This window comes from Mastigoproctus giganteus, chromosome 2, assembly GCF_048544385.1.
Source record: "Mastigoproctus giganteus isolate SK-2022 chromosome 2, ASM4854438v1, whole genome shotgun sequence".
Lineage (NCBI taxonomy): Eukaryota > Metazoa > Arthropoda > Arachnida > Uropygi > Thelyphonidae > Mastigoproctus > Mastigoproctus giganteus.
In genome coordinates this window covers 258,240,579-258,259,519 of record NC_143576.1, presented here as the reverse complement: position 1 = coordinate 258,259,519, position 18,941 = coordinate 258,240,579, and the positions used below count along the sequence as shown (strand labels likewise).

The 18,941-nt window shown below is 35.8% G+C and overlaps 1 protein-coding gene across 4 annotated transcripts in view; it reads right to left on the bottom strand.

Moving 5' to 3' along the window:
- Positions 1-885: 885 nt before the first annotated feature.
- LOC150090413 (uncharacterized) overlaps positions 886-18,941 on the bottom strand; it is a 137,910-nt gene continuing 119,854 nt past the window's right edge. For all 4 annotated transcript variants that reach the window (XR_016548097.1, XM_090389874.1, XM_090389878.1 and 1 more), the window contains one exon: positions 886-2,041. Coding sequence is in view for 3 of the 4 variants with exons in the window: in XM_090389874.1 (XP_090246000.1) it covers positions 2,019-2,041 (23 nt within the window). In the remaining variant the exon portion in view is untranslated. The remainder of the gene's footprint in view (positions 2,042-18,941) is intronic.

Sequence of the window (18,941 nt, the reverse complement as noted above, 5' to 3'; positions counted from 1 at the left end):
GACTTTTTAATGTCCAGTCAAACAGAAGAATTGATTACATATAGACAGAACAAGAACATGACTAGGCAGTTAATTCTGATGTCACAAGGTCAAATTTTGTATGTTATCTTACAAAATAAACATTAACTGCTTTTTTTTTTTCTTTCCTTATAAATAAGATTCTCCCAGAATTGGACAATAATTTTTTAATTATATATAAAAAAAGTTGTAAGTACTACAATTATGCATTAATTACCAAGTTTAAGAAAAATATAAGGCTACATTTCTTGAATACTTGGGCATTAATTTCTACACGTGGTCTCCCTAACATCTGAAAACATACTAAACATTGCATGTACAAAAGGACACTTGGCCAAAGACCAACTTTAGTTCTTTTCAGTTCCATTATACATAACATTCATAAATACATATACAGCAAACTTTTATTCAGATCTAAGTTAAATAAGTTTCCTTTTAATTTAAAAACAAAATTGGTATTTTAAATTAAAAATAGAAAGTAAAAAAATCACATATAAAACACAAATGTCCTAAGACGTGTATATATTTTTAAAATTAGATTTTACATTATTGCAATGCCATTTATTTTATATTAAAGACATGTTCAACTGATTGTAAAGTCAGTTCATGATGTGGTCATAAAATCCCCCCCCCAAACTCATGTGACACTATCCATGCATACTTACAACCTAGTGCAATTCTTCAGCCACAAAACTTTGAAAATCTCCATGTTATAGAACTCTCTCTAGAAGTATTAAAAATGCAAACCTTCATGTAGCAAACAAAAAAAAAAAAAAAACCTGATAAATATTCATATGGCTATAAATTTTTAATGACAAACTGTGCACTTTTTTAAATTTATTTATTAAATCAGCCTTTTGAGTCTTGATAAAGCTGCCATAAAAATATATTTACACAAACCTTAGTGAAACAGCTCTTTCCTATGTTCTTTTATAACATTTATTGCACATACCAGTTGTCTGAGTTAAAAGTTACCCTGGAAAAGGTAATATTGGTAGCATGGTGGAGTAAACAAGACTAGAAGAAAAGAACAGCTTAGTGCAAATAAGTAATGTTTGTCAAAGAGCAACACTAGTCTAGAAGTTGTAAGAAAGTATAGTTGCCCCTGTAATAAGTAAGCTAATAATTTAAGGCAGAAATGAATGGAATCAGGCTAATCTACACATCTATAAACACAAGCTGTATATTCACTAATGTTTACATACATAAAGTATGTACCACCATGCGTGTCTTTGATCAATGCAAATCTAAAAGTAAAGGACAAAGGTTGGTTAACAGACATGCTTTGGTTTCTACAGACATTGCTTTCTATAAAAAATGACAGAATCCAGGTGTTACATTCCAAAGAAGAGATGAATGTTGCCATTACACTTGGAATAAAGTAAGTATAGTTTTGATAAATAAGTTATATAAAGCTCTGCTGAAGTTTCATCATGTGTAACAATTATTGCATGAAACTGTCATAAAATGCAAGTAATTTATTCAGATAATAGCTTAAACTCCAGGCTGATAAGGTTAAAAACAGCAATTTTTCCAGACATCACCACAGGGACTGGAAACCAAAGCACCTCTGGGAAGGGAAGAAAGAGGGGGAAAAAAAAAAAAAAAGGAAATCTATATCACAAATAAATCTAGCTACCAATAGGACAATGCAGCTATTGTCTAGTTCTGAAAGCACTACTGATATGCTGATCAAAAATGCTTATATCAGATGCACCACTTCTACTACAGATGAATAGCACAGACTGAAAATTCTCCCTTTTCACTAGCTGTTTAATTAAAATCCTATCACAATGAGTCATGTTTAGGATTGTATAGCTAATAAGACTGCAAAGGATCGTGGTCTTGTACCCTCAAATATTCTTCAAATCAATCTTCTAGCAGCAGGAGGTAGAAGTACACAGAGAAACTGTAGTATATTGTGCAATAATATACAATCCTCTGACACTGTGTTAATGGAAGAATTTTGCCAACCAAATCAGACTGGCTAAGGCTGTATTTTACATCACCTCTGGCCACCGACCTAGAATTTAAAAAATATATTTAAAGAGAATCCATTTTTTTACACACAGAAAAAAGTTTATCATCTTTCAGTGTATAGCATATTAGTGTGCAAACTTGATAACTTATTCTTATTGTGAGGCACTTGTATATATTAAAATTAGAAAAATGAAAACAAGCTTTAATGCAGCATTTTTCAAAAACATGTCCCAATTTACAAGTTTATAATATTACAGGGTATGTGTATTATATAGAACATCCCTTTATTTGCAAACATGATTAATTACATAAACACCAACTTTTGCATGAGTATTATAAACACGATTAACAATTATATCATTATAGACCATACCAACAAAGAATTAATTAGCAAAACCTCTAGTTGGGAGATATTCTACACAAGATCTCATTTTGCATTTTATTTCAGCTGGGGACTGAATATACTGAGGGAAGTCTTTAAAACAAGACCTAAATCTTGGGATGACATGCACATAATGTGCATGGACCCGTTGCCTGTCCCCCACGCTCACCTGATTTATCGAGCCTTGATTTCTTTCTGTGGGGGCCCTCAAATCTATCATGTATGAATCACCTGTGGAGACAGAAATGGATCTCGTGGCGACTCATCTGCACTGCTGCTACTGTCAAAGAAACTCCAGGTGTGTTCAACCATGTCCGCCAATCCATGCGGCGTCGGTGTCGTGCATGCATCACGTCTCATGGTGGAACCTTTGAGTATCTGTTGTAACATCATGAAATGCACCCATCTCGTACTCCATTGTTAATATTATGTCAAATAAATGTTTGCCACTAATTACTGTCTTGTGTCATTTCTGCTTATTGTGCCTCTGCTACTACTTTCCCGTGACGTTTCCGGTTATGGGTTCCTATGCGATTTACATTCCTTTAGATGTTACCTACCTCCCCTAAATGTTTGTACCAATATTTTTGAGACACCCTGTATAATGAAAGAAAATGCCAATGTATTCATACCACCAACACACAGTATTATTGTTTGTTTTGGTGCAACTAAAGCTAAGAAGCTCAGACAGAAAAAAAGGTGTATTTTATCTGTTAATTTCATGTATGGCCAGTGTGCATGCTTTTTTGGATGAAAAACTGAGTTTATGAAGGGGAAAATGTGCAACCATCACCTTCGACAAACTGCCATGGCGCAAAAAAAAAAAAAAAGAAAAAAAAAAAAAGCCCATAAAAGTTGACATGACGGATCCAAACCTGTCGAGTTATAATTTGGTGGTTTTGGATTTTGTTACTGAGTGTGGTCTCTTCCACACAAAGTTACATCAGCATGTTCTAAACATTGCAGAGAACCACACTATGCATTTATATATGTATACAATTTTTTTCCTACCATGTTTAATTTTTTTTTTTTTTTTTTTTTTGTACCACATCTTTAGATTTAAAAATATTGAATATTTTGCAGCAGGTTCATCAAAAGACACTGCACCAGTACCTGACAAGAACTCAAATGCAAAACTGATGTATTATGCATATATTGAAGTTTATTATTCAGAAAAAATCTGAAGAGATTTTATGCTATAAAATTAATCATGTTAATACAAGAGATCATTGGATATGTTCTCTTTATAACCCCAGATTTGTCTAATATCAGTGCATATTCTTATTTCTTAGGTAGACTCAACTTTTGAACCCAAAATCATTAAACTGCAATTAAAGTCTCCTCCAACATTTAACACAGCCTTATCTGTACGATAAGAGGCTGGTTGTATGAGCATTCTCTTATAGGTAGGGCGCCTCCGTAGCCAGGTGGGAAGGAGCAGCGGTGCGTAGCACACGCTTCTTGATTAGACCGGGGTTCGAGCCCGTCACCACCAAATACGGAAGATGCGGAAAGGTCAGGAAATGACCACCGCATCTCCCGGAGCAATATGGCCTTAGTTGCTAATGCTCCTAAAAACCAAATAACAAACAAACAATCTTATAGGTATCTACACTATACAATGAAATGCTATAAGTTAGTCAGTCTTAGTCACCAGTGTACATAGCTGCCAAGTTTTGACTAACAAAAAACCTGGAGACCATGCTTTTAAGGAGAAAAACAGGAGATTTTTGGACCAAAACAGGCAGTAACAGGATTTTTGAAGTCCACACTGCACTACAAATTAAATTTTGCTGATGCTTTGAAATATTAGCTTGCCTAGGATTTTTCTGTCTATGGATTCGTTTGGATATTCTATTAGACATCAACTGATTTTCTTTGCTTCAAGAAAGACACTGTTGCAGACTTCTTCAAAAATTTTGAATCAATGTTTTGTTTATAACAATGGCCCTATTATCTAGGCTTGGATTGGGAGTATTTCTAATGCTTTAACAGAAAGAGATCTGAAATCAGTTTTTGTTTTTATAACCTGGCTGAATATTCTCTCATACTCAGCACTGCTATGAGGAATTATTAAAAATGCCAAGCATAACTTAGGACGCAGTACTCAAGGCATGGCCTGACTATTGCCTTATACAAAGGGATAATCACCTCCTTTTCCCTACTAGCAAAATTCCTGTATATCATTGCCAATACCCCATGATTTGCTCTGGCAGCCTGTCTGCACTATTCAGAAAATTTAATATCTGACTGCACAATTACTCCCAGGTCTTTTTCATTTTCTATTACCCTAACTGTAGTACTACACAGTTGGTACATTCTCTGGGGTTACTTTTACCCGTATGCAGTACTTTGCATTTGTCAGTGTTAAAATTCAGTTGCCATTTCTCAGCCCATTTGCCCAACTTTTCTAGATACTGTTGAAGTAGCACACTGCCATTAACAACCCTGCCAACTTTTGGATCATCTGCAAACTTCAACATTAAGCCCGAAATACTTTCATCAATATCACTGATAAATATACAAAACAACAGTGGGCTGAACTCTGGGGGACTCCACTAATAACATTAGTACACAAAGAGCAGCATCCATTGATTATGGGTTTGGCCCAAAATCCCAGTAGCCAGAATACTGACAATTAAAAATCCCGACAGTATCTACTATATTGTAAAAATATATGAATATAATTTTATATACATGTATTTATTAGTGTTTTAGTAAGTATAAATTTACCTTTTTAGATTAATTTTGTATAGATCCTTGAGGTTGTCAAACATTCTCTCAGATATGCCAGACAAGCTGTACTTGCTACGTGGGAGTCTAAAACGCTGATGGATTGATATTCGGGTGACACTCAAGTCAAGTGGACCCAATTTCGGCAAAGTACGGATGGTCTGTGACAGCCAAATCCTCTGCTTGCACCTTCATGATGGTGGGACTGTTAGTAATCCTGGGTATAACCTCCATGCACAAGTACATGGTGGGTGACCACCCAGGTGTGAACCAACGTAAGCACACCTCGACCCCTTGTTTCTAATTCACCTGTTTCATTTTCTGCCTACACCAAAGCTTACAACAATTGTAAAGCAGCTATTAATCAGTCCAAACTAGAGTTTGAACAGGATAAGAGTAGAAAACTTGCTTCTTGCCCTAATGGTAGCCGAGCATTCTTGTCCCTTGCAAAAGCTATTGCCCCCAACTTTTACCCATCTCTGTCCAAACCAGATGGTTCTGTTGTCATTTCAGCCAAGGATAAAGCTGACTTGCTAGCATCCCATTTTTCTACCAACTCATGTATTAATGATCTTGGTAAAACACCTCCCAGAATTCCCAACACGCTCCATTCAATTGGAATGGAGATTTATGGTCTTCTGTCAAAAGGATATCAGAAGGATTTTGACGAATCTTGATGCTAAGAAAGCTCCAGGTTCCGATGGTATTTCTCCACTTGTTCTCAAAACCTGTGCTCCTGAACTTACTCCTATTCTTTGCCGCCTTTTTTCACTTTCTTATTTCAAAGGTGTTTTTCCTTTGCTTGGAAAGCTCATATCCAGCCAGTTCCTAAAAAGGGTGACAAATCCCTCCCATCCAATTACTTATACTCTTTGTAAAGTAATGAAGAAATCAATTAACCGCCAACTCTTAAACTACCTAGAAACCTTCCATCTTATCAACGATCACCAGTATGGATTCTGTCAGTGTCGATCCACTGGTGATGTTCTGGCTTATGTTACCCATTTATGGACTAATTCAATGGAAAGGTTCGGCGAAACACAAGTAGTTGCTCTTGCCATCTCAAAGGTTTTCGATCGTGTTTGGCATAAAGGTCTTCTAAACAAGCTTCCATCTTATGGTTTGCCAACTGTTTTTAGTAATTGGTTATCCAGTTTTCTTTCTGATTGCTCACTGAGGGTGATGGTAGATGGCTCTCTGTCTTCTAACTTCTCCACTAATGCCGGTGTCCCCCAAGGTTCAGTTCTTTCCCATATTCTTTTCCTTTTGTATATTAATGACCTTCTTCCATTGACTGGAAATCCTATCCATAGTTTTTCCGACAATAGCACATTGCATTCCACTTTCCATTTTGAGAAATCTTACCCTGTTCAATCAGCTTCAACTTCTCGAAAATCTGATACCAATTCCTTAAATGCTGATCTTCAGGTAATTCTCCAGTGGGGCAAAGACAACCTTGTTAATTTCAACCCTTCTAAAACTCAGTCTTGTCTTATATCTCGCAAAAAAGATTTTTCTTTTTGCTTAAGGATTTTGCTTATCTTTAGTGACACTCCGATTTCTAGGCAAAATGATATATCTCTTTTGAGGATTACCCTGACTTCTAATCTCTCTTGGGCACAAGCACATTACAAATATTGCTTCCTCTGCATCTAAAAAACTTGGTTTTCTCTTTCACTCCCAGTGTTACTTTTCTTCCAAATAGCTGCTCACTCTGTATAAATTGCAAATCCACCCTGCCATGGAATATTGTTCCCACATCTGGGGTGGTGTCCCCAAAACCTCTCTCAGGTTTCTTGATTCCATTCAGAAGAGGGCAGTTAGGTTAATTAATGATTCATCTCTAAAAGAGTTGAGATGAATCATTAATCTCATAGACGTACTGTTTCTGCTGCATGCCTCTTTTACAGATACTTCCACAGGCACTGTTCTTCTGAACTGGCTTCTATAATTCCCGTTTTCTCTTTCAAAACAGTCCGAACACGTGCTGCCACCAGCCAACATCCATTTACCGTCCAACTTTTCAGACTCACAGCACCAACTTTTCATCTTCCTCGCTTATTCATTCAGCTGCCGCTTTCTGGAACAACCTTCCTTCATACGTATTTCCTGAAAATTACAGTCTACAGAAGTTCAAGTCCAATGTCAACAAATATCTTCTTTCGTCTTCTGAACCTCCAACCGAAGCACGGTACTAAGTATTATAGGTTCTAATACCTCTCGTGTTTGGGTTTACATAAAAAAAAAAAAATTCAGAAAATACAAATTTTAGCAACAAATACCTCTTTCAATTTGAAGATCATGTTTTCTGTTACAAAAACAAACAGTTTTAAAATATAATCAGCAAATAAAAGTGATTTCATTAATTTTACTTCATTATATTATAGGTATAGCACTTAAACCAATAATTATAGTAATTATATAATAATAATAATAATAATTATATGACCAATAATTATAGGTATAGCACTTAAATGAAAAAGATAAAAAACTTGAAATAAGAATATCTAAATTTAGAGTAATGTATTTTGGCAGCTGCATAACATTTGTCATAAATATCATTAGCATAACAAACTGTAATTATACAGATATTTATTTTTTTGTTATTAGCTGTACTTTTCAAATACACAGCAGGATATTTTCAAAGGGGTAAAAGGAAAAAATATCCCATATTCTTATTATTATTATAATACTTAAGATTATTGAAGGTTTGATTATAATTTGTATGATTTTTTGCAGAATTTAATCTCTGATTTTGATATCAAACTGTTATTATTGTCAGTAATGTGGTTTTTGTGAACTGACTGTATATTGTTAGTGTATATATATATATATATATAATAATTATGAATAATAAAATTAAAATTTAGTAGAGAAATAGGATATGAATTTGAATAGCGATAATATGAATTATGGATCAGGGACACTGCAAGAGCAAAGGTACCCTACAACCATAATGTATATATAAAATTATATTATTTTTTATGTGTAGAATGTAGTAGGTATATATCTATTATTTAACTAATGCTAATAAAGAAAATACGGTGTACCCTGAGAGCGATATATGTTGAATAAAGGGGGAAGAGAGGAAAATAAAAGAGTAACGTTATAAACAAGAAGAAACAAAGTGCGAATTTTGAAAAAACGAAATGCAAATTTTGAAAAGAACGACCAAGGTAGAAATAGCATTGCAGTATCTTTCATAATTTATGTCTTCCTCAGAGGTCATCCACCCAAATCATAATTTGGGTGGATGACCTCTTTGTCGTTGTTTTCAAAATTTGCATTTCGTTTTTTCAAAATTCGCACTTTGTTTCTTCTTGTTTATAACGTTACTCTTTTATTTTCCTCTCTTCCCCCTTTATTCAACATATATCGCTCTCAGGGTACACCGTATTTTCTTTATTAGCATTAGTTAAATAATAGATATATACCTACTACATTCTACACATAAAAAATAATATAATTTTATATATATATATATAGTTATTCTTTTTGTATTATCGTTCTATTGTGGTTTATTCCGTTTTTGTTCATTTTCTTAATTACAAGTATTTTCTTAATTACATGTATTTTCTACACATAGGTATTATAGTTAATACATTACTGGTCTTTAAGCTAGCCTAATCTCGGTTATCTTAATTTTCCATGGCCTATACATTCAGGATTTTTCAACTTGTTACGTATTGCTAAAAAAATCATATCAATTATTGATGAAAAATTGTAGCAATACTATTTTAAAACAATATGATATAATATTAAATATATTTATACATTTTACCAAAAAGCTGTCTACTTAGACAGCGAAATTGCCATCCACCCAGACAAAATATACACAAATCACTATGATAAAAGAGACCATTTTAATTTCGAAACAATAAAACTCACACACTGGGAAAGTAACATAGCAAAACATGTACATGGTAATACCATAAGAAATCAGACAAACTGACTATTAAAAATATGCAATAATATAAATAACGTAATTATAGCTATTGAAAAACTCATTATAACGCTGGATAGAAACAAAATTCCCAAACAATACAGTAGATATCACATAAAAACTGCCATATACGCAAATAGTAGAAAACACCATCCCAATATAGACCCACATGCATTTATCAAAAGGCCAGCTAAAAAAATATAATAGTATTTGCTCAGAAGAGTATCCCCTTATTTATTAGGTCTATTGCACTCAGGCGAGGCTCGTCGCCTGACTGCACTACGACCTATTGCCAAAATTCACCCCCCCCCACACACCCATGGTAAGAGGCTGTATATATGTATATAGCTTTGCCTCTGGACAATCAAGTGCTGTTACGCCTTGGAAAAGCGGTACCGGCGCTGTCCGAGGTAAGGCATGAAATAAATGTAAAAATTATGTAAATACACAACTAAATAAATTCATCGAAATCCAACTACAAAACCACCATAATAGACATTGGCCTGAAGATCGGGGACTTCGGCCAATACACCATCGGCACACAACCCTAATGGAAGTGAAACGTGAAACCTAATGGAAGTAACACATTGAAACGTCAATGCGACTGCGCAATAAAAATAGCCATCCTTAAAACAAGTTAAGGGCGGGAAACTTCCCTTTTTTCGACTCTTCAACTCTAGGACCTCCATTGAAAAACAACAAGTAAGTAATGTTAATGCAATATATTAAATAAACTTACCCGTTGGGCTTTGTGTATTCTATCACAGTTGCTGTAGAAATTATGGGGAATTAATTGGGTTCATAATAAATTTATAATAAATAATACTGATTTACTAATAGCAATTAAGATAAACATGGGACCAAAAAATTAAAAATTAAAAATAGAAACTTAGAATTTAGTAATTGGATAAAATAGCAAAGCTGTGATAGATGCAAACAGAAACGGGTAAGTAAGAAATGCATTACATCGAATGGACCGTCAATCCGCTCAAAGCCCCCGATGAAGTAGGGGATTGACGTCCATGTGATGTAATACAAAAATGTATAAATATATTTAATATTATATCATATTGTTTTAAAATAGTATTGCTACAATTTTTCATCAATAATTGATATGATTTTTTTAGCAATACGTAACAAGTTGAAAAATCCTGAATGTATAGGCCATGGAAAATTAAGATAACCGAGATTAGGCTAGCTTAAAGACCAGTAATGTATTAACTATAATACCTATGTGTAGAAAATACATGTAATTAAGAAAATGAACAAAAACGGAATAAACCACAATAGAACGATAATACAAAAAGAATAACAATATGTACTCTGTTCGTACCCATGCATTGCTAAAACAGCTACTGGGACAACAGAAAAAGCTAGAGATAGAAATAAATTAAGTAAAACTACTACAAAAGCATATTAAAAATAAAATACAACATGAATTATCATATTACAAAAGAATAATATATATATATATATATATATATATATATATATATATATATATACAGCAGACTCTCGATTAACCGGGATTGGGTGAACCAGGACACTTCAAGACTCCAAATAAAAAAAAATAAAAAAAAACCAGAAATCAAAAAATTCAAGTAATAACTAGAATAGGTATAAACAGATATTTTGCAAGTCGTGAATAAGCAACAGGCGGCATTATAAGTAGTCATTGGGAGATTAGTGTACCTATTATCTTACAATCCCCACTATCTTCACACCCGCCACTCAAAAAAAAAAGCAACCAAATTAGTTTGATTTAGTGCATCGCATCGATTGTTATGTTCCGTTGCAGCGCAAAAGGACAAATTTGGTATCGTTATTTGAGGGGTGTCAGAATTTTTTTTTTTTTTTTTTTTTGTTTAGAAATCTCGAAAATGATGGGTAAATGCAAAAGAGTTGCGTTTTCAGTTAAACAAAAACTTGAAATCATTCAAAAGTTTGAAAATGGTGCATCTGTTAAATCTCTAATGAACCATTATAATGTTGATCAAACCATACGCCACATCGAAAAAATAAAGGGAAGCATCGTATTGGGCATGCGAGTAAGTTTTTTATCTATCGCCATATTTTTTACGTAGGTTGCTGAACATTTTTCGATACAGTAAGTCCCCAACTTACGCAACTACGGTTTTATGCAAATTTTTTTCACTCAATTTTTTTTTTTAAATTTTAGGATTGTAAAATTTAAAACAAACAAAAATAATAAATAAATAAAATAAGCAATCAATAATGACGATCACGGCATGCACAAGTGAGATACAGAGTAACAAGCAAAAAAATAGGAAAGAGAAGATTCTTACAATTTATTTATGTTTTTTTTTTATATATATATGACTGAAGATTTCAGTGAACATTTCACTACAATAACGTAAAAACCCACACAATTTCAGCTATCAGTATTATTGAAAATGCAATAAGATCGAGTTTACTACCTGTTTATAATTAGATGCACGAACAGAAAAGCCCAGTAACCCGGAAGGTGTAATAAATTGTTTAAAGGCAGTGATGTGTGCTTTATTAAAATGTGAGTTCGCGTGAGGTGATAGTGTGTTTCCTCCTTAACCCTTTGAAGTTCTTTTCAGAAAATTTCAGTTTCACCGTTATCATGGTGCTGACTAAGAGAATAAGTGACAGTGCTACTAGTAAATCAATCAACAAAAGGAAAGCCATCGATTTGGATCAGAAAATTAAACTAATAAGGATGTATGAAAATGGCCAAACATTAACAAGTATTGCGCAGAATTCAGATTTGTCAATAATAATATAGTAGCAATATGTTACTAGTCACCACCGAGTTACATAAAACTCGACAAAGTAAGAAGTCCTGGAACATATCTCTTATGTATGTCGGGGAATTTTGTATTTTAAGATTAACTGGGAAATCGATTATCTGGGATTTGTTTTTTTACCATCTATCTGGAAAAATCAAGAGTCTACTGTGTATATATATATACACACACACACACACACACTGGTGTTAAAAGAAAGTGCACCCCTTAAAATTGTAATTGTCATCCGAATAACGTAAGTATATGGCAATATTTCTTACAGATTGCATCAGATAAGACTGACATGCGTAGGTGATGTAATATTGAAGAAGCTGTTACTTTCAGCTATATAAGCATGCTCTGCAAGAATTGCAGTCATTCCTTGCTTGTGTCGGGATGGCGAGTTACATGCAGTTGACACCACAAAGAAAGAGTACTACTGTTGCTTTACATGAGGAAGGATGTTCTTCCCGTCATATTGCTTACAGAGTGTCTTGTAATCAGCCGACAGTGAGCAGATTTCTTTCCAAACTCAAGAATATTGGTTCTTCTGATAGGAAAAAAGGAACCAGATGCCGCAAACGAGCCTCTACGGCAAAACAGGACCGTGTTTTGAAGTGGTTATGCCTTACAAACTGTAAAGCTTCTTTGTCTGAGCTGAAAAGAGAATGGGAAGAACATACAGGAGTGGTAGCAAGTGCAGTAACAGTCAGAAGACAAAAATGGACTTGTAGCCTGTCGTCCTAAGAATAAGCCCCTCCTCGCATAAAGAATGAAAAAGACCCGATTAATTTGGTGTAAGGAGCATGTCAAATGGACCCCCGAGCAGTGGAAGTCAGTTATTTTCTCGGATGAGAAGAAATTCAACCTGCATGGCTCTGATGAGAGACTAATGATTCACCGTAGACAGTGAAGAATACCATCCAGACTATATGCTGTCTACAGTGAAATTCCCTACCAGCCAAATGATATGGGGGTGCATTTGGCATCGCAGGGTAGGTCACCTGCAGTTTATAAAAGGTTACGTAAATGCCAACAGATACCTGATTATATTGGAAGGCAAATTGCTGCCAACCATTAGAGAACATTTCAACCTGCCAAGTAGCTGCATCTTTCAGGACAACTCTGTTCCTTGTCATCAGGCAAAGTGTAAGTAGACACTTCTGTAGTTATTTTAACTTTATTTCTGCATTAGAAGTTCGACAGTAATGTCTGCTAACATTTGTTACAAGTGAAAAAATGGTTGGAAGAACAGTCCATTGCAACACTTAGCTATCCAGGAAACAGCCCGGACCTAAATTTGTGCAATTATAGGTAACAGGAATAGTGCGGGCACACCACGTTCAACACGAACTCCCGCCATGGAAGAAAGTGTGTTGAATGTCGTCCAGAATAATCCTACTACCAGCACATGTGCCGTTGCCTTACGAGTGTCTCGTTGCAGTGTACAGAGTGTCTGGCACGACGATTCCTTACATCCTTTTCATCTTCAAAGGGTTCAGTTACTGCTCCCCCAAGATCATCCTGCACGTGTGGCTTTTGCGCAGTGGTTTCTCCAAGAAAGGGTTCAAGACTTGAATTTTCCAGCCTATGTTTTGTTCACGGATGAGGCTTATTTCACTCGGGAAGGCTTATTCAATCAGCACAATGCTCATGTGTGGGCTCGCAACAACCCACACGGTGTGCACCCCCATGTGGCACAACATCGCTTTGCAATAAATGTGTGGGCAGGTATGTTCAGTGACTGCTTAGTCGACCCATACCTGTTACCATCCCGCATGAACTCCGCTTAATATCGGATCTTTCTTGAACAGGTTCTACCAGGGTTACTTGACAATGTTCCAGCAAATGTGAGACGCAACATTTGGTTTCAACATGACGGGGCGCCTGCCCATTACGGAAGATGTGTTCATGACCATTTGAACAGGCAGTTTGGGCGTCAATGGATTGGCCGTGGTGGACCCGTTACCTGGTCCCTACACTCACCTGATTTATTGAGCCTTGATTTCATTCTGTGGGGGGGCCCTCAAATCTATCGTATCTACCATGCATTATACGCTTATGTATACATTAAAATGAACAGGAAGGTTAACCCTTTCACAAATGGATGTTTGGACAACATTGCATGCCACCTAGAGTGTTTGAATTTGGAAGTTTGTATAAATTAAAAAACTATGCATATGAATACTTTAAATATTAATTTCTCATATTTTGACTTCATTAGCATTGGTAGTGGCATATGATGCAAGGAAGCAAGCTTATACAGAATCAGCCAAAAAAAAAAAAAAAAAAAACAAACAAACACCACTTCCCATTTCAACTATCGATTTGCTCCACAATTTAAAAAAAAGTTATTTTTTAATCGAAAATGTTTTTAAAAATATTTAAAAACTGTTTCTTTGCATTAATATCCTCTATGTTTATATATGTATTATTTCAGTTTCATAAATTTCTGGATCTGAATTCCCAAAAATTTCAGATTGTGAAATCTCACATTTTTACTAAGCTTTTTAAACAGGCCATGTCGTCCTACACAGTTTTGCAATTATTGTAAATAAAAAATAAATAATAAATAAATAATTTTACTTATAAACACAGTTAACAGATAGCAGCATGTCTCTGTTTCAAGAGAATCTGTACATATACAGACATGATTTGTTGACACTACATAAACTTTGCAGGTAGGGATAAGGAGTTGATTATCCCTTTGTAAAAGGCCATTGTTAAGCCACATCTTCAGTACTGTATACAGATCTGGAGGCCTCACTTTATGAAGGATGTAGATCTGCTGGAATGGGTGCAGAGCAGGGCAACCAGATTGGTGGAGGAAACCAAAGGGTGCTCTTACCTAGAAAGGCTTCAGTTCTGCAAATTGCTGGAGACTAGACACTTGTGTAGTGATCTGATTGAGGTGTTTAAGGCCTTGAATGGATTGAGTAAGATGAATGGCATTTTTCCTCCTGCTGAGACCAGACACACACACACATGATGGAGGCATAAATTTAAGTCGAGAAAGGAAGGTAGAATAGAATAGATGTGCAGAAGTTTGCCTTCAGCCAGCGAGCTGTTGGATAGGCTTCCATCTATTGTTGTGGAAGTGAATGGTTTATAAGCTGGCTTTCTTGCATCATTTGCCACCACTACTTCTACTACTAATTGATAAAACTATGAGATATATATATGTGGTGCATCAAAAAGCTTGGGGATTAAATTAATATCTAGGAAATGGTGAAGCTTACCAACTATTCAGATGGATCTACTTCAAAGCTCCTTGACACTGTATACACTGGTTCCCATGCTTGTACAAATTTTGGAAGCATTCTTAATACACAATTCTTTTTTGAATTGCTAATAATCCTGCACAGCATTCTGAATAATTTCCTCTATCACTGCAAATCTGTGACACTTCAAGGGAACTTTAAGCTTAGGTGGAGGGGGGATTATAGGAAGCTAGATCTGGTAAGTGTGGCAGATGAGGACCACAACTGATGAAGTGCTTCACAAGAAATCTTTGAATGGAAAGACCCAAGTATCCTTCCTCGAGTGTTGTCATGTTAAGTCGCAATTCCTTTGAAGCCCACTTTTCTAGATGTTTTCACTGAATAGCATTCCACAATTTCTACAGAACTGTTCTGTAGTATTCCTCATTCACTGTCTGACCACATGGTACAAATTCATAATGAACAATATCCTGCAAGTTAAAATATATAAACAATTTTCACATTTAATTCAGATCGTCGTTCACTGAGAAGACTGGGCCTTTGTTTAAGACATTCATAGCCATACACCCATGATTCATCATAAAGATGAAAGCAACGAAATGTGGGGCAATAGCAGTAGGATGACAAAGATCCTGACATTAGTATTAGCAGAGGCACATGATGCAAGAAAGCAAGCTTATACAGCATCAGCAAAAAAAAAAAAACTCCATTCCTTCCCCAATTCACCCATCCAGTCATTCCAAATGTTTGTCTAGTAGAGCCTTAAATTTATTTAAGCTATCGACTTCCACAACTACAGATGGAAGTCTGTTCCAACAATCAACTACCCACTGGCTAAAGACAATTTATGCACATCTATTCTACAACTGCCTTCCCTCAATTTGAATCTATGCCCCCTCAGGTGCATAATCTGAGCAAGTGGAAGAATCCCATCAGCACTGATGAGCCTGCTCAAACCATTCAAGGCCTTATACACCTGAATCAGATCGCGTCACAGGTACCATCTCCAGATGCTGCAACTTGCAGAACGTAAGCCTTTCTTGGTAAGAGCACCCCTTTGTTGCTCTCACCAATCTTGTTACCCTTCTTTGTACTCATTCTAGCAACTCTACATCCCTCCTAAAATGAGGCCTCCAGATCTGTGCACAGTACTCAAGGTGTGGCTTAACCGTTGCCTTATACAGAGGGAAATTCCTATATATCATTGACAAGACTCCATGACCTGCTCTGGCAGCCTGCTTGCACTGCTCAGAGAACTTCATATCTGACTGCACAATTACCCCCAGGTCTCTTTCATGCTCCACTACCCTGAGCAACATCCAGTTGGTACATTTCTCTGTGGTTACGGCTACCATATGCAGTACTTTGCATTTGTCAATGTACAACTTCAGTTGCCACTTCTCAGCCCATCTGCCTAATTTTTCTCGATCCTATTGCAGTAGCATACTGTCTTTGCTGTCATTAACAACCCTACTAACCTTCATTGATAAATACACAAAACAACGATGGGCCCAGCACCGAACCCTGGGGGGACTCCACTAATAACATTAGTTCACTGATTACCCACTTTTTGATTACCCATTAGTTCACTGTTGTCTCCCAATCAACCATCCCTTTATCCATTGTAACAACTTGTCCTTAATGCCATATCGCTCCAATTTGTACAGTAGTCTTCAACGTGCAACAGTATCAAAAGTTTTCTTGAAATCCAAGTATATGATATCAAAATTATTTTTTGCATCCTGTTCCTTTTCCAGTTCCAACATTGTAGTATCCAATCAAATTGGTCAGACATGATGTCCCCTTTACAAACCCATGTTGTGTCTGAACTATTACTGCAATCTTGTCTAGATGATCCTGCAATGCATCTTTAACCAGTGACTCCATTAATTCCTCAGAACAGATATTAAACTAACAGGTCTATAATTATTTTTGTTCTCTCCTTCCTTACAAAATTGCTCATGTGTGAATGTAGATGCAAAATACTCATTCAGTTCATCAGCTATCTGAGCAGGATCATCAACAGTTGAATCATTGATATCAGCCTTCACTTGCCTAACCTCCTTTGTGATTTGATTACAGACCAGCTTTTATCTACCATAGGCTTCTGTGTTGCCTGAATAATTTATATCCATCTCATGCATTTTTCTTCTCTGCCACGAGCCTCATTAGTTCATCTGACATCCATTTAGGCCTAAATCTTGAGAACAGTATTTCTAAGTTCATATGAAAAGCCTAGTAGCTTCCAAGATTAATTCCTTGAAAGCTTCCCATTTAGAATTTGCTGTTGGTAACATCATCAGTTGGTCCTACTGTAGTCGTATCGTTACAAAAGCAAAACCCTTCCCTTTACTCTTGATGTTAGTAAATCTTTAAGTAAATCTCACATCAGTACACTGTGATCACTGTCACCAAGTGGTTTCTTTATCTGCAAATTCTTAATGCATGAATAATCACTGCTGATAATCAGATGAAGAGTATTACTCCCTCTGGAATCATCCAATAAATCCACAAAAGTCTTGCTAGCATGTGAGCGGCCAACCCACAAGTTCCAGTCAATATATGGGAAGTTAAAATCCCCCATTACAAGGCCTTCTGATTTACTGGCCCACTCTTATTTCTTATGTAGTCATCAGATTCATTTGGCCTATAACATTGTAGAACAGATGTGCGGAATTCACCTTTAGCCAGCAGGTGGTTGATAGATGGAACAAACTTACATCTGTTGTAGTGCAGCAACTTACATAAGTTCCAGGTAGAATTAGACAAAGATTTGGAGTGAATGGATGGGTGAAATGGGGTCTTCTTTTTTTTATATTATTTTTTTGGCTGATGCTATATAAGCTTTCTTTCTTGCATCATATGCCTCTACTAATGCTAACACACTCCTACTCTCATCTTCCCTTTCCCAGTGATTATGTCACACCAAACTGACTCAACATTGCAGTGTCCACCAATGTCAAATGGATGCACTTCCTTAGATTTTGTGTTTCTTAACTAACAGCATAACCTCTCCTCCTCCCTTCCTATCCTTTCTGTACACCTGTACTCCCCAAGTTCCAATTCCACACTGTTAATATCTGTGTGACACCATTTCTCTGATATCCCAACAATGTCTGCCTTTGATGTCTTGACCAGCACTTCAAATTCATCTAATTTATTTACTATACTTCTTGCATTGGTGTGCATGCAAGTATACATACACTTGTTCTTACTCTTAGTTATCTTAACACAGTCCATGTATTTATTTGTTTCATGATGACTCCCAGCAGTCCTTGAAATCTCCCAGCATCTTATGACTCCAGCACATATCTGTGAATCCACTAATGCATGATTATCATTGAAGATGCCAGGTACAAACTTGGCTGAAATGTGCCATGTTCCCAAGTCATGCTGAAACTGATTGAAACAATTTTGAAATCAATTGACACAACTGATTGAAACTGGTATTTCCATAAGAAATACCAGTTTCACTAGCAGCTTAGCAGATAATTAAATGTCAATCATTCTTGACCAGATCATGAACATGAGCAAGCCACCCTTTTTAAACACTTTGAAAATCACTGAAAACTTTTTGGGTGACACAGCATATTCTCTGAATTTTGTTTTTAACATTTTGTGGGTCTCTGTTTCACTTTTCCCTCATTTGAAACAAAATACGATGAAAGTTTTCTGCTCAGTAAAAGTCATATTTCTCATTTTATAATGTGACGAAACTCATAAAACATCTTATAATCAACACACACTAATCCAGACTAACTGTTGATAAATGTAATTCATGCATTACTATGTCTATATGAGTCACAAAATGTAACAAGTTTCAACCCTACAATACTGCAATTTCAAGATACAAAATCAGACCCTGAATTTTCAATCACACAGTGTACAGT